Below are 15,045 nucleotides of genomic sequence, written 5' to 3' on the forward strand. Positions count from 1 at the left end.
TTGCTTTATTTCTGGGACTGGTGTGCATGAAGCAGGAGAAAGTAAGTAAGTGTGCTTCAGAGTGACACTTGCAAGAGCAGCCCTCATGAAGTATAGATTTCCTCTGAGATGTGAGAAATTCACATGAGAAATGACTCATCACTAAGAATAAGAGGTATAAATCAGAGGCAGGTTGAGTTTTTTATTCTAGGCCTGCCTCAACCTGGATCTGAGCCAATGTCCCACTTTCTGGGTGAATGCTCTAAGCAGTAGTAGGCTATCATGCAAAAGCTGGACACCTCTACTATTACCAGGTTTGTTTGAGGGTGAAAGGCACCATGAAAACTGTGCTTTCAACAGGGCACTGTCCTGAAATATAAACACAGTTACATGCTGTGGGGCAGTATTCTGATGGTCTGATCATTCTGCACAACAGCTGTGTGCATTAAGCATTTAACAAAACTCCATACCTAGGGTTTAAAGATGAAAAAATGAACCCCAAAACTCTGTCCGTAATCAACCCTGGGTCTTCCACACAGCATATTAAACAATTTTTATTCTTACTCCATTGGCGCACACATTTAAATAGCCAGGGGCAATAGATTTCTTTCACATAAACACACAACTAAGGAAAAAATAAAGGCTTGCAGTAGGCGTTTTTTTCCAGACAAGTGAATACCCCTAGTTTATAATGTAAATTTAGTCCTTCAAAGTGTCACAGTTCATTCCTACTGTCTGTGAATATTGGCACCATTTCTAAGTTCCCTTTTGTTAACTTTATCTTTTCTTTTTTTTTTAAAGCTAAGCTTGTTATCAGTTCCAGTGGAACAAAGTGGTGCCTTGCATTTTCCTTCACAAAATGGAAGGTAAAAAAAGACATACTGTTCTTTTATTAATCTTGGCATTAACAGCATCTTAATATTAAGGTATGTTCTCCTGTGCATCGGCAGGCCTTTATAGAACAGTGACTCCAAGCACTCATCTTCACTGAATCTTTATTCTGAAAAAAAAAGGAAATATTTTTGCCTAGACACTTTTAATACAGTGACCAGTTTTAATGAGTAAAGAAATCTTTATTTTTTTGTAACAGGAATGTTACAATGGCTATACTGCTATTTTGGTTAATTTATGTGCGAAGCATCCAATTAACTTGCAAAGAATTTGCTTTATGTTGTCCTAGTAGTTCACAATTGCCTGTTTTCAGATTAAATGTTGCAAGCTCTGAGTAAAATAATTATAAATGCTACCAGACCTGCAAACAGAGTTTAGATTCTGCCCATAAAAATGCCTTTCTAGTTTCTACGTGCAGTTATAATACCACACTCTGCAGGCAAAGTTTGGTTTTAAGTGACACCTATGCCATCCCATTGCCTTCAGTGGGTTTGCATCATATAATTCAGGGTTGGCCAGCTTGCAGCATGGGGTTCACAGGCAGCCTGTGCTTGTGGCCGATTGTAGTTAGGACAGGCAGCACAGCAGCAGACGGGGCACAAAGTAGAAAGCAAAGCAAAGCAACAAATGGGGCAAGGAGCACAAAGTAGAGCAGGAGATTGGGCAGGGGAAGCAGATTGGATTGGTACTTGGGGAGCATCCTGGGCTAATTTGCATCATGCCTGCCAGAAAGGTTGGCTCCCACTGATATAATTGGAATTTAGTCAAACAACTCCATTGGCAGTGCAAACAAACAGAATCATCATAGTCCCTCTTACAGTTGAGTCCTGCACTTCCAGCAGTATAATATTTTAGTCCACCAATTCCATATAAGAATATATTTAAGGAAAACATATATAGTGTTCAAATTGGGTGCTTTTCATTAACGTTGTTGCTTTTCAGGGTAGAACTTCATTCATTTCAAAATATCCATTTGAGAAGGGAATCAAGGGTACTACTTAAAAGCGTACAGCATACTCAAATATGCAGAAGCCGATGGTCTATTTTTAGGTTATTCTGATGCATAAACCTAGAGAAATCTCTACAACAAACAGTGAAAAAGGGTGTTTTACAGTGCTAGCAGTTATCTGAAAATCTCCAAGCCTTGCAGAGTTTAAGATGTTGAGCTTGTATAAATTGTAAAGGACACTGTAAACTATCCTTCTTGTAGCTATTACCAGTATGACTTAGCAACCATAATCCCTGGTTTTTCCACGCAGTTGTTTGACTAAGAAAATCCTTTAACTTTTCTGTCTCTACCCTGCCTCCCAATCCTACTTATTCCTCTAATAGAAGTGCTATAGTAAATGATATAAACAGCCAGTCCTTTCACACACCAAGGCTTTTTCTGGCTGACAGATGCATCAAACGTTTGCTTTCCCATTGGAGAGGCAGTTCAAATCACCAGGGAAAGGAGCCAGGAGGGTGTGGGCATTGAGGGAGTGAGTTTGGTGTCAGGCTGGCTAGAGCCTGCTTGCAAGTTTCTGAGGGGAGGAGTGAGTAAACTAGTACCAGAAAGTGATGGGCTTTTGAGGGGTTTTGCTTAACTTGTTTAAACAAAGCTGTCCAAACCTGGGACACTGTCTGTTTATTCTCTCAATGGAGGACTAGATCTCCAGTGTGAATAAGCCACATTTTAAAAACCTGCAAACCACTCTTTCTAAGTTTCCAATATTAGACTGTATGCAAATAGGGATAATTGCACCACTACTGCCAAGCAATTATTTCTGCAAAGCACAAAATGTTGGCTTTACCTGGTGACAGCCAAATTATATGGTATCTTACGAGCAAAATGAACATCATCTTGACTGATAAGGTATCCTTCACAAAGATCAAATGTAGTACCACAGTGGAGTTAACTCGAGATGTTACGGGCAGGAGTTCTATGCCAAAACAGTGCTGTGGCATTTTTAAAGGCAACTGGTGATTAGGACCTTGATTTATGTAGTCACTCAAAACATGGCACCTGCACTAAGGGTGGCTCCATCTACACATGTGCTTTAATACACAGTAGACTATTTTACAAAGTGACATTACATTAATGCACAGTAAAATAGTCTACTTCGCATTAAAATGTCACTAAAAAAAGTGTACAAATGCTTTACTGCGCATTAGCGCAGACCACCCCTGGATATCCAGGGGTCTTAAAAAATCAAAGCTTAAAGCGGCACAGGGCACAGTCCAGGACCATGCCCTGAGGCAACCAGAGGCTGGGTCCTCCATGCAGACGCTCTGGCTGCCAGAGAATCTCTATGGTTGGCCCCTTGCCCGTAAGTAACGGGTCTGGGGGGGGGGGGGCTGGAGAAGAGGTGAGGGGACCATGGGGGGGACCCCCAATGGCTCTGCCCACTCCCCCAGCCCCCCAACCCCTGCTGCAGCCAGCCCTCCCCCCATGCTTAAAAAAAACAAAACAACAAAAAACCCTGGCACTTACCAGCAGCTGCGTATGGCTGACTGGGGCGCTGCCCGCATAGAGTGGGGCAAGGTGACAGCCCCAACAGCCCCAGCCCGGGCCCTGCTGCCCTGTGCTGCCTGGGGGGGCTCTGCCAGGAGGCCCTGGAGCCCCCCTACCCCTGCTTCTCAGATAAGCAGAGGCTTTTTTTCCCCATTTTTTTCTGGGTTTTTTTCTGTTTTTTTTTTAAAGTGATGGTGCCTGGGATTGTGGGGGTAGCCTTGGGGGCCTGGGGTTGCAAGTTGGGGGGTGGGGCTGGGTGGGGCAGCCATTGGGGGGGCTGCAGCAGCTGGTGGGGGATGGGGCCAGGTGGGGCAGCAATCAGGGGGCTGGGGTGCAGCATGTGGGCCTTGCAGGGGGGGTGGTAGCCCCCGCAGGGGCCATTTGGCCCCCATTGGGGGGCTGTACCCCTTGTGTGGGGGACGAACCCCTTGTGTGGGGGCCGTCACCCTGTGGAGGGCAGCAAAATGTGTATTCATGAAACCTGTGTTTAGAATTCACTTTGTTATTATGATAAGAGACTTGCTTTAACACTGTAGATATATCAATAAAACACTGTCCAACTGATCGCTGTCTCTGTCTCACTCCCTCTCTCTTTTTATAGTGGTCTTTTGTTTTACTTGTGGAGGAACATGGATTTGGGGGTATTTTAGAGAGTGACTGGGATTTTTTTGTATCAGGGATTTTTCAGTTTTCCAACACCAGAATTCCTGCTAGGGAGGCCAATGGCAGGACCCTGCCTGCTCAGAGCTGGCACCTTGGACCCATCTGTCTGTGGCTGACATCCTGGCCCAATGGAGGTCAAAGCAGGCCACCACACCCGGAACATCTTCCACGTGATAGCTGCCCAGATGGCTGGGCAGGTGGCACAAATGGCAGTAGTGCTGCACAAAGGCCAACCCTGCAACTGCAGTCCACTGGCAGCTGGCCTAGAGGGGCAGATCCCTCTATTAGCTCTGCAGTCCCCATCCAAGTCTGGCAGGTGCACAGGTCACAGCCAGGCAGCAGCCCCCACTGCAGATTGCTGCAGTGGGTAGAGGGAACTCTCAGGGCCACTTCAGCAGTCCACCTGGCACAAGGGGTAGTGTCCCCAGGTACCAATTGGCTGGGCCCCAGAAGCTCCCGAGAGCTAGTAGCCCTGAGCTACTTGCCAGGGCGGCTTTTTATACTGCTGGGGCCAGGACAGGGCAGCTTTTTATCCTCCTGGGGACAGCACAGGTGCTGGCCCTGGGCTCTAGTTCCCCTTGGCTGAAGATCTGGGAGGAGCCAGGCAGGGTTATTTTGCCCCAAGTGGCACAATTTGCTCCACAACAAAATGCATGTCTGAGCACATGCGCTGAAGCAAAAAGCCCCAGCTCAAATTTGCACTGCTTCTATTCGAGCTGCTGCAAGCGCACGTGCTTGCATGTGTGGACACACCCTCGGAGGGGAAAATGGTTCAGAGCAAACTCTAAGAAATTTAGTTTGAGGAGTTACTTCCCTTACTTCTTGCAACTTCTTGATTTTTCACTGAAGGTTCCCTCCATGTAGCAGCTGAAAACATCTGAGCATGTTAAGATTTCAGACTTGTAGCCCTAGTGGCATGGGTTCATGTACTTTAGGCATTTCCTTTTGGCTTGTCAGAATGCTCTGAGCTCAGAATGATTTTCCATAAGAAAAAGACCAGGACACCTGTGTTTATGAATATAAAGCAGTAACATTAAACTGGTAACTGTTCATGTAGTGTAGCAAGTCTTATTTTGCAGTACTTCAAGAGGATTGTGAAACATTTTTTAAAGATTAATAAGCAGGCTGAGAAAAATAACAAAACTCATGATTCCTCGTTGTGCATCTTAAATACAAGACTTTTGGAGCATAACTGGAACTAGTCTTTATCTGAGCAAAAAGGTTAATTCAGATTAACAGCCTAATCAATACATTTTGGTTGACTAGATCTCATTTTTCTGAAGTGTATAGTGTAGAAACACAACACAATCAAATATTGTCTTCTTCAGAACAGCTTAAGGCTTGTAATAATTACACAAAGGCCGTTTTTGTCCTTGAAATTAACTCCCCCTGCTGTAACAAAGACAAAATGACAGCAGTTTAACAAAGAACAGAACAAAAAAACTATGAAACTGAAGTGAGCAAAGCATTTTTATTTGTGAGTATTAATATACAAACACAAGTATTTTAATCTTTAAAAAGAGGTGAATTTAAATGTTGCATAGTTTTATATAAGGCCAACTGCTTTTTCATTCTGTTCGGCAACCCTATGACAGAGATAGTTAAAATGTTTCATAACAGAATTGTTATTAGAAGAGGGAAAAAAAAAATCAAAGGAGGCAATCCATTTTGAGTTGCACAGTAAGCAAAATTAGTACATAGCTATAACTCATTTTTATTCAAATAAAAATACTGAAAGTCTTGAAAGAAGACTATTTAATTTCAGCTATTCCAAAGAACCCATGATTTATCATTCTAACTTTTGAATAACATTTCAGATCGTTCTAAATTTAAAGCCCTTTTACAGAACACCAGATTCTCAGAAATGCCCTTCTGTGCCATTCCCCTCTCAATAAAATTCACCAGATATTCCAAAGGCAAAGGCATTTACAAATACTGGGTAAGCTCATTCAGTTTTCTTTTTAGAACATCTGCAAACACAAACCCAAAATCAGACTGGCCCAACTATCATTTTGAATTAACAGGAGACCTCACTCATATACTCAAACTTGAAAACGGTTCTCTTTTGATTTCATATAAACTACTAAAGATGAAATACTCCCAGAAAAAAACAAAGTTATGAAGTAAGCTGACATAAGCTGAGATGGAATCCCACCTGTATTCTATAAAACTGTACATGTTCTTGTTTGGTGATATTAAACATTTTATTTAAAGTGCTTGATGAAAGCAGGAATGATTTAAAACTGGTAAATTCATTTACTGGCACAGCTGAAGTTGGAAACTCACACGTGTTATTTAAAGCATATGTAAACAGACAGACAAAAAGCCGCACGCAAGAAATATGCTCTGCTGGGTTTAAGTTTTTCATTTTCTTTTTAAGTTTTAAAAAGAGAGATAAAAGGGAAATCTTGGTGAAGAGAGCCCTTAAGGAATACAGTCGATATAATATTTTCCTACATTTCAAGGATACAAAGAGGTTTGGTATAAGGACTCAGAAGAAGAAAGTAGTATAAAAGTATTGCTCAGAATTAAGGAAAGATGATTACAGAGCAGATATCTTAGTTAATCAAAGCCTTTGGGAATATGCCATTTAATAAGTACAATAATTTTAAATGCCCCAAAATTACATTTTACAGTAGAAATGCAAACGACTTTGGAACATGGTAATACTTAAGTTCAGGTGTGCATGTTGCTCATCTTAAGATATCATCTTTTTCTTACATTCTACTGAACAGAAGACCATTCCTTCTATTGGCATGAACTTTTGGCCAATGAGACACTTGCTACAACAAGAGCACACGAAGCACTCTGGCGCAGCGTGCCAGTTGAAGCTGTTGTAGGTCACGCGCTGAACTTCTGGATCTATAGCGTTCTGACAGCCTTGACAGACCTGATAAATATATAATAAAAGTCATATAAACATACATTCTCTTATTTTTAGAAGAACTGGAACTCCTGAAAAGTAATGGGAATTAGTAGTTGGGAATGATAGGAATATCAAAGGAAAGAAATATTGTGTTTTTCTAGGACTGAAGGAAGCTTTAAAATATAGGTCAGATATTACAGCTTAGAGGAGGGAAAACTAGGGTTAAAAAAAAAAAGCACAACAACAGAAGAACCCCAAAATGCAGGGAAAAAAAGAGAGACAATCTTAACGCTAAGCAGTTTCAGAAGCATAATTGTTGAGATAGTTAAAGGTAAAACATTATAGTTGCACAGCATCATAACTTTGTGTTGTACTGCACTGAATTGAAATAACTGTATCCTTGCCTACTGTATAAGGGTCTCCTTAAATGTTCTGGATTCCTTTAGACACTTACAAATGAACATTGCTAAGTGTAAGCCTTTAATGGATGTCAGATGTGGAGTGTGAGCATTATGGATACAACTTGCCACTAGTAATACAGCACGGGACTGACTTGATGAGCTGCACTGACACTGGTGAGTAGTTATTGTAGTCCCACACCAGCAACAGATTTCTCGCTTGTATTTTTACCACTTGAACTGTCATGACATGAATCAGCACTGTCAGTAGTTCCCAACACCAACCCCAAAATTACTTTGTCACATCTTTCTTCCTTGGGCATCTTGTCTCATCTCCCACAGTGGCACTATGCATCTTTGCAATTTCTATTTTATAAGGCACTATGAAAAAGATTTGCTGGGTTTTAAGAACATTACACCATAACCCACTGCTGGATGGAGCCACATGAGCTAGTCCTTGATCTGGCAGGGCCCTCATTGGAGCCAAAGGAAATAGTGAATAGTATATTTCTAAATGATGTTGGTCAAGCAAATGCCAAACAAATGATCAACAAGCTTTCAGAATCAAAACAATATAATCTACCTTCCTTAAATATGATGGAGTTAAAATGGTCAATACAAACAGAGATACATATAGCTGTTTTCATACTTTTCTCCTTCTAGAATGCCTTAGTTCAAGTTTACATTCTATGTGCTTTCTGAATTGTCTAGTAGATTAAGTGGATACACTTCTTTTAAATACCTTATGAAAGCAGAGGACAACTGACTGACTTTGGCCCAAACAATTCATAGCTTGGATATTTCTGTCCAACATATGAGTGAGAGAATGACTAAACATTGTATAGAAGTGTCAGTTACTGTACACATTTCTTTCTTCTGTAACCTCAAAATGACTTCAAGTATCTTACCGCAGCATGGTTCTTCACATAGCATGGTTTGCAGACAGGCTTATCATTTACCATGACATAGATTTCCCCAGCCAAGACACAGTCACAGTCAAAACAGCAGAAGTGTTTCAGGTGCCAGTTTTGACCCTCTGCTTGGGTATATTCATTGTTGAATATCAACTGTGTGCAAAAAACAAAACATCACAATTTATGTACTGAACAGTGTTTCTTTCCAGGCAGCTTGTACTGCAGTATGTCACAACTTTTCAAAATTTGATGGGTTTAGACCCTTTTTTTCAAATCCAGATGATTTTTAGAAACATACCCATCTAATGTTAATGTGCATGATTTTGTTTTAAAAGGCCTCCAGTTCCTCTGGTAAAAGCAGTAGATTCCAATGGCATTATTCAGTTTGCTCTCCACATTAGGCATTCATATATTTGTATAATTTAGGAAGGACACTCCACCTAGTGTTCTCACTGAGAAAATAACTGAGACTTCAGCATAACATGCTAGCTAGTATATTGTAGTGCAGTTTTTCAGTATTTGGCCATCATTTAATTCTTTTTTAAGAAAAAGAAGTACTTTTTTATATATATAGGAGTGTTTTCAGGAGGAGAGACTGAATTATATTGTTATATGCCAAATACCCACACTGAGGTCTTGCTTACCTCATCGCATCCAGCACATCGGGGTTTCTCACTGTCACAGTAGTGCCTTCCGCAATAAAGTTTTCCATTCTTCCAGAAATAGATCATGTCTACTAGAAGCTCCCTGCAGGTGCAGCAGATAAAACAAGCTGGGTGCCACAGTTTGTCATAGCCTGCACGCTCAGCGTAGATGGCTGGATCACCTTCTTTCATATTCTGGTTGCAGCGGTAGCATGACTAGAGGAAGCCATTCAAATTAAGGCATTAAACAACAGGGCACATATATTCATGATGTGTATTTTAGTAAATTCCCAGCCTAAAACTTGTAGCCTAATATTAAAGAGACAGAGTGACTTCTATGGTCAGTGTTAAATTTTGTACCAAGCCAAAATGTAGGTTTGTTCAACCAAACAGTACAAAAAGGCATATGCCATGTAGGCAGAGTTCTCATGCTAGTTACACAGATAATTTTACCATAAGTCTATTAGAACTAGAAGTATAATATGGCTCCTGGAAAAGTCTGAAAGTAAAATAGCACATCTTACTACAACTTTCTGCAGTGTCAAAAACAGCATCCATGAAATAAGGTGAACTTTAAACCATTAGCTCAGTTCTCTGGACCTGATTTTTTTCTACTTATACCGGTGAAACATACCAGAAGCTATGAGTTACAATGGTATAAAAATCTGCTGAAGAAACACTTTGTGGTTTCTATTTCAAAATTACTGTGTAGGACTACTTCCCAGTTCTGCCAAGCTGAATATGGCTGTTGTCCAATTATCAATCTTGGACAGGAGAAGGATGAGAGAGAAAAAATTATAAACACAATTATACTACAAATAGTTTCCAAAAATTCTAGGGATATTCTTCTACTAATATTTATATATATTGAAATGCTCGTCAGCCAGTCAAAAGAACAGATAGTATGTGTCTTACTGAAACATAATTCTCCAGTCTATTCATCACTTACTTATTTCTGTACTCTAGTTGGTTTGGATGTCTGATCTATGGTCTCATGGTGTGGTTTCTTCCCCATGCCATACCTATAGTATGAATCTGAACTTTCTACTATGACTAACTGTTATAAATTTCTGCTCTCTATGCTCCTTTAGATTTTTCTCCTGAAGTACCTGTCAATAATATAATATAATATATTCAGTTTCTCACTTCACATAAACATGCACATAAAAGAGTAAAAAAAATAAAAAATTGGGCCTATAAAACAGCTGAAAGGGAAAATTCTAAAACATTTTGACTGCTAAACCCCAGACCAGGCCTGTTTCCAGTCCCATCAGGTCACTAATGTCCACTATCATTATCTGCACTATGTTACCATGGTACCTGTGCTCACCCAAAGTACCTGAGCTTACAAACTTCTAGGATGTTTAGATGAGAGGCAGCTGGCAGTAGGGCTGTACGAAACTTCAGCAGCCATTTGGTTTGGAGGTGTTTTAGCCTGTTTCAGCGCCTGAAACACCAAATCCGAAATGAAACAGAAGGCTGCCCTGCGCTGTGCGGGGAGGGAGAGGGGCTCTGCCGCAAGCCCTCAGAGGCTCTGATTGCCGTTGCTATAGGCAGTGAATGCAGGACTTTTTTTTTTCCTTCCAATGCTGGGAGGCTGGGGCCAGGCAGGGCAGTATAGGGCTTCTCCTGCAGCTCCTCCAACCCAAGGAGAGGCAGGCACAGCTGGAGAAGCTGTGGGAGAACCTGCAGCCACCCAGCTGTGCCTGCCTCTCCCCGGCCGATCTGAAATTAGCTCTGAAACAGCACCAAAACTCTGAAACAGATTTGGTTGAATCAAATCGGATCGCTGTCCCTCTGAAATGGCCGAATCAGAAATGGAAATGAAACACAGCTGTTTTGCACAGCCCTAGCTGGCAGTATGGCATTTTTCTGTGAAGAAGGAAGAGTGCTCCCTCTTCTGATCAAATGTAATCCAGATCACATGACCTTTAGGGCATGTTGTAAGATTTATCAATTCTACCATGGCCATGAACAGGCGTTACATTTGTTGGGAGAAAGGGTTTTCTCCTGGCACACAGAGTGTATAGCCGTTCAAGAGATTTCTTGCAGAAGAGAACTGCCTCTTCTGCAAGATGTTAGACTGGATACCTACAAGGAAGATCTCCATCCACATAATTGAACTTGAACAGCCATACTCTACTGTCAGGTATGAAAGACACCTGATATCCCAGTCCTCTGCTCTCCCATACATGACTGGATGCTAACAGATGTTCAGATTAAGTGCTTTAAGTGCATCCATCTATACTTATGTTACAAGCGTTGGATACATTGGACAGAATTTTATAATGTGAAAAAAAACCTAAATTGCAGAATCTACACATAGGTGTGTTGGGGGTGTGTGTAGTGGTGTAGACAAGCCCTCCTTTCACCATAGCCACTGGATGATCTGTGCACAAAAGGTGTGCCCCAGAGCCACTCTTGCCCTGCTGCAGCTGTGGGCTGCAGCTCTGTGAGTAGCTGGACTCAGCAGGGGACAGCAGTGGCAGCACACAGGTTTTTCCTTCCAGCACCTGCCCCCTGTCTGCCCCTCCTTGCAAGTGTTTCTTGCTGGCTTGGAGCAGGTGCTGCAAAGGGGAACCTGTGCACCACTGACATTGCCACTGGCTGCTGCAGGCACAAGGGAGTGCCAGAGGTGCTTCTGACCCATGCCTGCCCTGCACTGCACTGCAGGGGCCAAGCTGGGCTTGGCCAGGGATTAGTGGCATCTGCAAATATGTTTTCCTTCCAGTGCCTGCTCCCAGCCACTGGACACCAGAGGGGGAGGATAATGGACAGGGAGCAAGGGTTGGAAGGAGGAATGCATATCCCATTATTGTTGTCCTTAGAAACCTGGACCCTTGCACAGCTGTTCCCTGCAGCATACAGCCAGACCAGGGCAGGATTGGCTCTACCCACCCCGACCTTCCTCCCTCCTGTCCTCCAGGTCAGCCAGCAACAGCAGCAGTGGTGTCAGTGGAGGCTGAGTCCCTCCCTTAATGCATCTGATCCCTGCCTGGCTATCCAGTGTCCCCCACTGACCTGGGAGCTCCAATCACACCTTGCCCCCATCCCCCTGTGGTCTGAGGGGCGGTGTACTGAACCTCCCTTTAAGAAATCCTGGATCTGCCCATGAGTGGGATACACAAGCTATTTAAATCATAACTGTTAAAATACAAGAATGAATACTCATATTACAGATTACTTGTCTACCCAATCATTATTTTATGTCTTTTCCAAGATAGTCCACAGTTACTCAAAACACTTTGATATTGTTGCGAGTATTCTTTCCAGGCAGCTTGAGTGATTTTATTTCCAGTAATTTTACTACTGTTTGCTCTTTAACCTTCAAAAGCAAAGCAAGAAAGGTAAATCTGTAAGAGACTGCTGCAATTTATACTGTTTACAAGTTACTTTAGTTATCCTGAACTTATTCTGTATTCATGCACAGGCATCTGAGGAAGGAAGCTAGAGTTTGCATGTTCTAATAGGAACAAAGAAAGCTTGACTAAAATGCTTGTAGCTGTTTAAGAATGTAGAAAAACAGAAGGGAATATTTACTTGACTCATTTTTGTGGAACAGAGTTCTGTTAAAAGACCCAGTTCAGATGCTTTGTTGTGACAACAGAAACACTCTTACTAATAATAGTAATTAATGCCTTGGTCTTCAATACTGAGTGGAACTGAAGATCATTCAGAGAAGAAAATGTGGATCTCAAAATACAAAGCTAGCTAGTCAAAACAGTAACTATAGAATCTGATTAGTGAAGAAAATTAAGACTACTTCAGTTTGGTCTTATTCAGTCCTACACATAATCAATAAATTACATTATTTTATTCCTTTCCCAAGCAAGAGAAGACAGAACAGGCTACTAGGAGTATTTTCCCCTTACCTAAGCATTCTTTTTTAATATCAATAAAATATTGAGCACTCTTCCTATCCATGACAACCTTGGCAAATCCTATATTGAGAGATTAAGGCACAATTTTGTATGTAATCAGGAAGAAGAGATCTAGAGACATTTTTATTTGCTATCCATTATTAAATATTATTAAGAGTAGCAGGTTCTTACTGAAATATTTTAATGGATATTTTCAATACTTTCTTCTCTTTCCATTCTCTTAGCATTTCAGGGTAACACACAAGCTCAGCAGGTTAAACTTCCAGTTTGAACACTCTCTCAGCCATCTACCTTTCTGCATTACCAGCTATCTATTGTACTTACATACTGAGATCCTTTTTGACCTGCTGATTTGTCCTCCATCGCTCCTACAGCAGCTGAGGTGCTTTTGTCACCATTATTTTTGTCAGTGGCTTTAGCTTCCACATCACCAGGCAGCTTGACATCGCCCACACCAAGTGCCTCATTCTTGTATTTCTTCACAAACTGCTCCATCTGCTTCACTTCATTAGGAGATAACTCATGACATTTTGAAGGATCTTGATCATGAGCAGGCAGCTGCTTAGCCAACTGTTTCTTCCTGTACTGAGCGCCTTCTGAGCCAGCCACAGGCTGTTTCTCTTTTGGAAGCATCTGCATATACTGTCTAGCCTAAACCAGGAAGAATTAGATATATCAGATGCCACTTTAATTATGGAATCTGGCTTTTTAAACAAATAAATTACTAAAGCCACCTTTATTGTAATTAGAGAACATAACATTTGTTAATAGTAAGATCCTCTCTCTATAGTAATAGTAAGGTTCTCTACACGCACTGAGTCCCAAAATATAGTAGTCAGAAATAAGCTCAGTAGATGCATTAATTGGCTTCTGCCTCGAGTGAAAGACAAGCTTGTGGTCAAGCCATAAATAATATTTAGAAAAAAGCATGTTATTTACAATCATAAGGAATAATTCTAAACAATATTTAAAATTTATGTAGCACCATAATGCTACAAAGCTGTCTAAAAATACTGAGCTTGGACATATCTGTACAGTAACTATTTTAGGGATGTGAAGACAGAAGCAAGGAATTTTACTAAGCAGCTTGCACAGGACACAGAGCTACATATAATTCTAGCAAAACCAGGATACATATTAAGTAAACCAAATACAAAACAAAAAAATCCCCTGTAAATAAATGCTAAATCCTGCAAAGTTCACATATGTAATTTTAAATGAAGTCACTGAAAAAGGATACTGCATCCTAGAAAACTAGAAGGAGACTACAGATAGCTTGTCTCCACTTATGGATCACATTACACTGTGATACATAAAGTCAACAATTCAAGTTTAAGTAGTAAAGTTAAACTCCCCAAAAGGCTATCCAAGCAACTCATCTGGTTCAGCTGCTAATAAACTCAAGAGAGCTTTCCTTTTGGATGTCAACACTGAACTTGTTCTTACCATATACAGTAAAAGAAATGTGCAAGACTGTTTCCCTTAACTTTAAACAATGACATAAATTGCATGCTTTTTTTTTTAAACAGTTCATCTAACTTTTATTCCCCCCCAAGTCTTTCTAAAATAGGCAGATTTGGGAATTTGAAAATCCTCTAGAGTGCAATTACAAAGGACACAAGCACATCTCCTTCCAAAATCTCCAGTCAGGAAATCAACATTAAAATGTTTCATAACACTGGGAGTAATGGGACTGACTGAATAGCCAACATATTTTTATTTGAAGAGGAGGAAGATCAGATCTTAAAGTCGCTTGGATTTATAAGAGATAAGAAGGACAAGAATTAAAGTAAAACACAAGGATCCAACCACATACAACAGATCCACAAAGACTAAAAGGTTACAATGTCCCCTTAGTAATCACCATGAAAGGACATCAATAAAATGTTACCATTAAGCAAATAAAAAGACAGATCATACTTACCAGTGTCTGATTCTGAACAGGAGGAGCCCATTCATAAGTCACAGTATTGATGGTTATATTCTTCTTGGCAGCTACTGGATTAGTCAGTATCATTACATTGCGTTTGTACATGGGAATACCATCATTTTTCAGCTTTGCAATAAGGGTTGTATATTTTGTATCCTCAAAGAGTTTTCCCACTTTCCTATCTTCCTCATTGCTTGTGAGGACATCATGCTCTTCCTGACCACACTTACAGTTTCGACATATTTTTCTAGAAGTTTAGAAAAAGGCAGGTTGAGTATGCGTCCCAGGTGTAGGCCGCAGCTCATGCTGGTTACATGCACAGCAAAGAGAACCACCAACGAAACATAACCACTACCTCCTTATTCAGCATTTGTATATGAATACA

At 40.9% G+C, this 15,045-nt stretch overlaps 1 protein-coding gene across 1 annotated transcript in view; it reads right to left on the bottom strand.

Annotated features, from left to right (window-relative positions):
- Window positions 1–5,479: 5,479 nt before the first annotated feature.
- Window positions 5,480–15,045, bottom strand: part of TES (testin LIM domain protein) — a 52,027-nt gene continuing 42,461 nt past the window's right edge. The window contains exons 3-7 of the mRNA XM_006265776.4: window positions 14,655–14,907; window positions 13,055–13,381; window positions 8,850–9,065; window positions 8,200–8,358; window positions 5,480–6,917 (exon numbers count right to left, since the gene is read on the bottom strand). Coding sequence (XP_006265838.1) covers window positions 6,726–6,917; window positions 8,200–8,358; window positions 8,850–9,065; window positions 13,055–13,381; window positions 14,655–14,907 — 1,147 coding nt within the window. The 3' untranslated portion in view covers window positions 5,480–6,725. The remainder of the gene's footprint in view (window positions 6,918–8,199; window positions 8,359–8,849; window positions 9,066–13,054; window positions 13,382–14,654; window positions 14,908–15,045) is intronic.

This window comes from Alligator mississippiensis, chromosome 4 (assembly GCF_030867095.1).
Source record: "Alligator mississippiensis isolate rAllMis1 chromosome 4, rAllMis1, whole genome shotgun sequence".
In the NCBI taxonomy this organism is placed as follows: domain Eukaryota; kingdom Metazoa; phylum Chordata; order Crocodylia; family Alligatoridae; genus Alligator; species Alligator mississippiensis.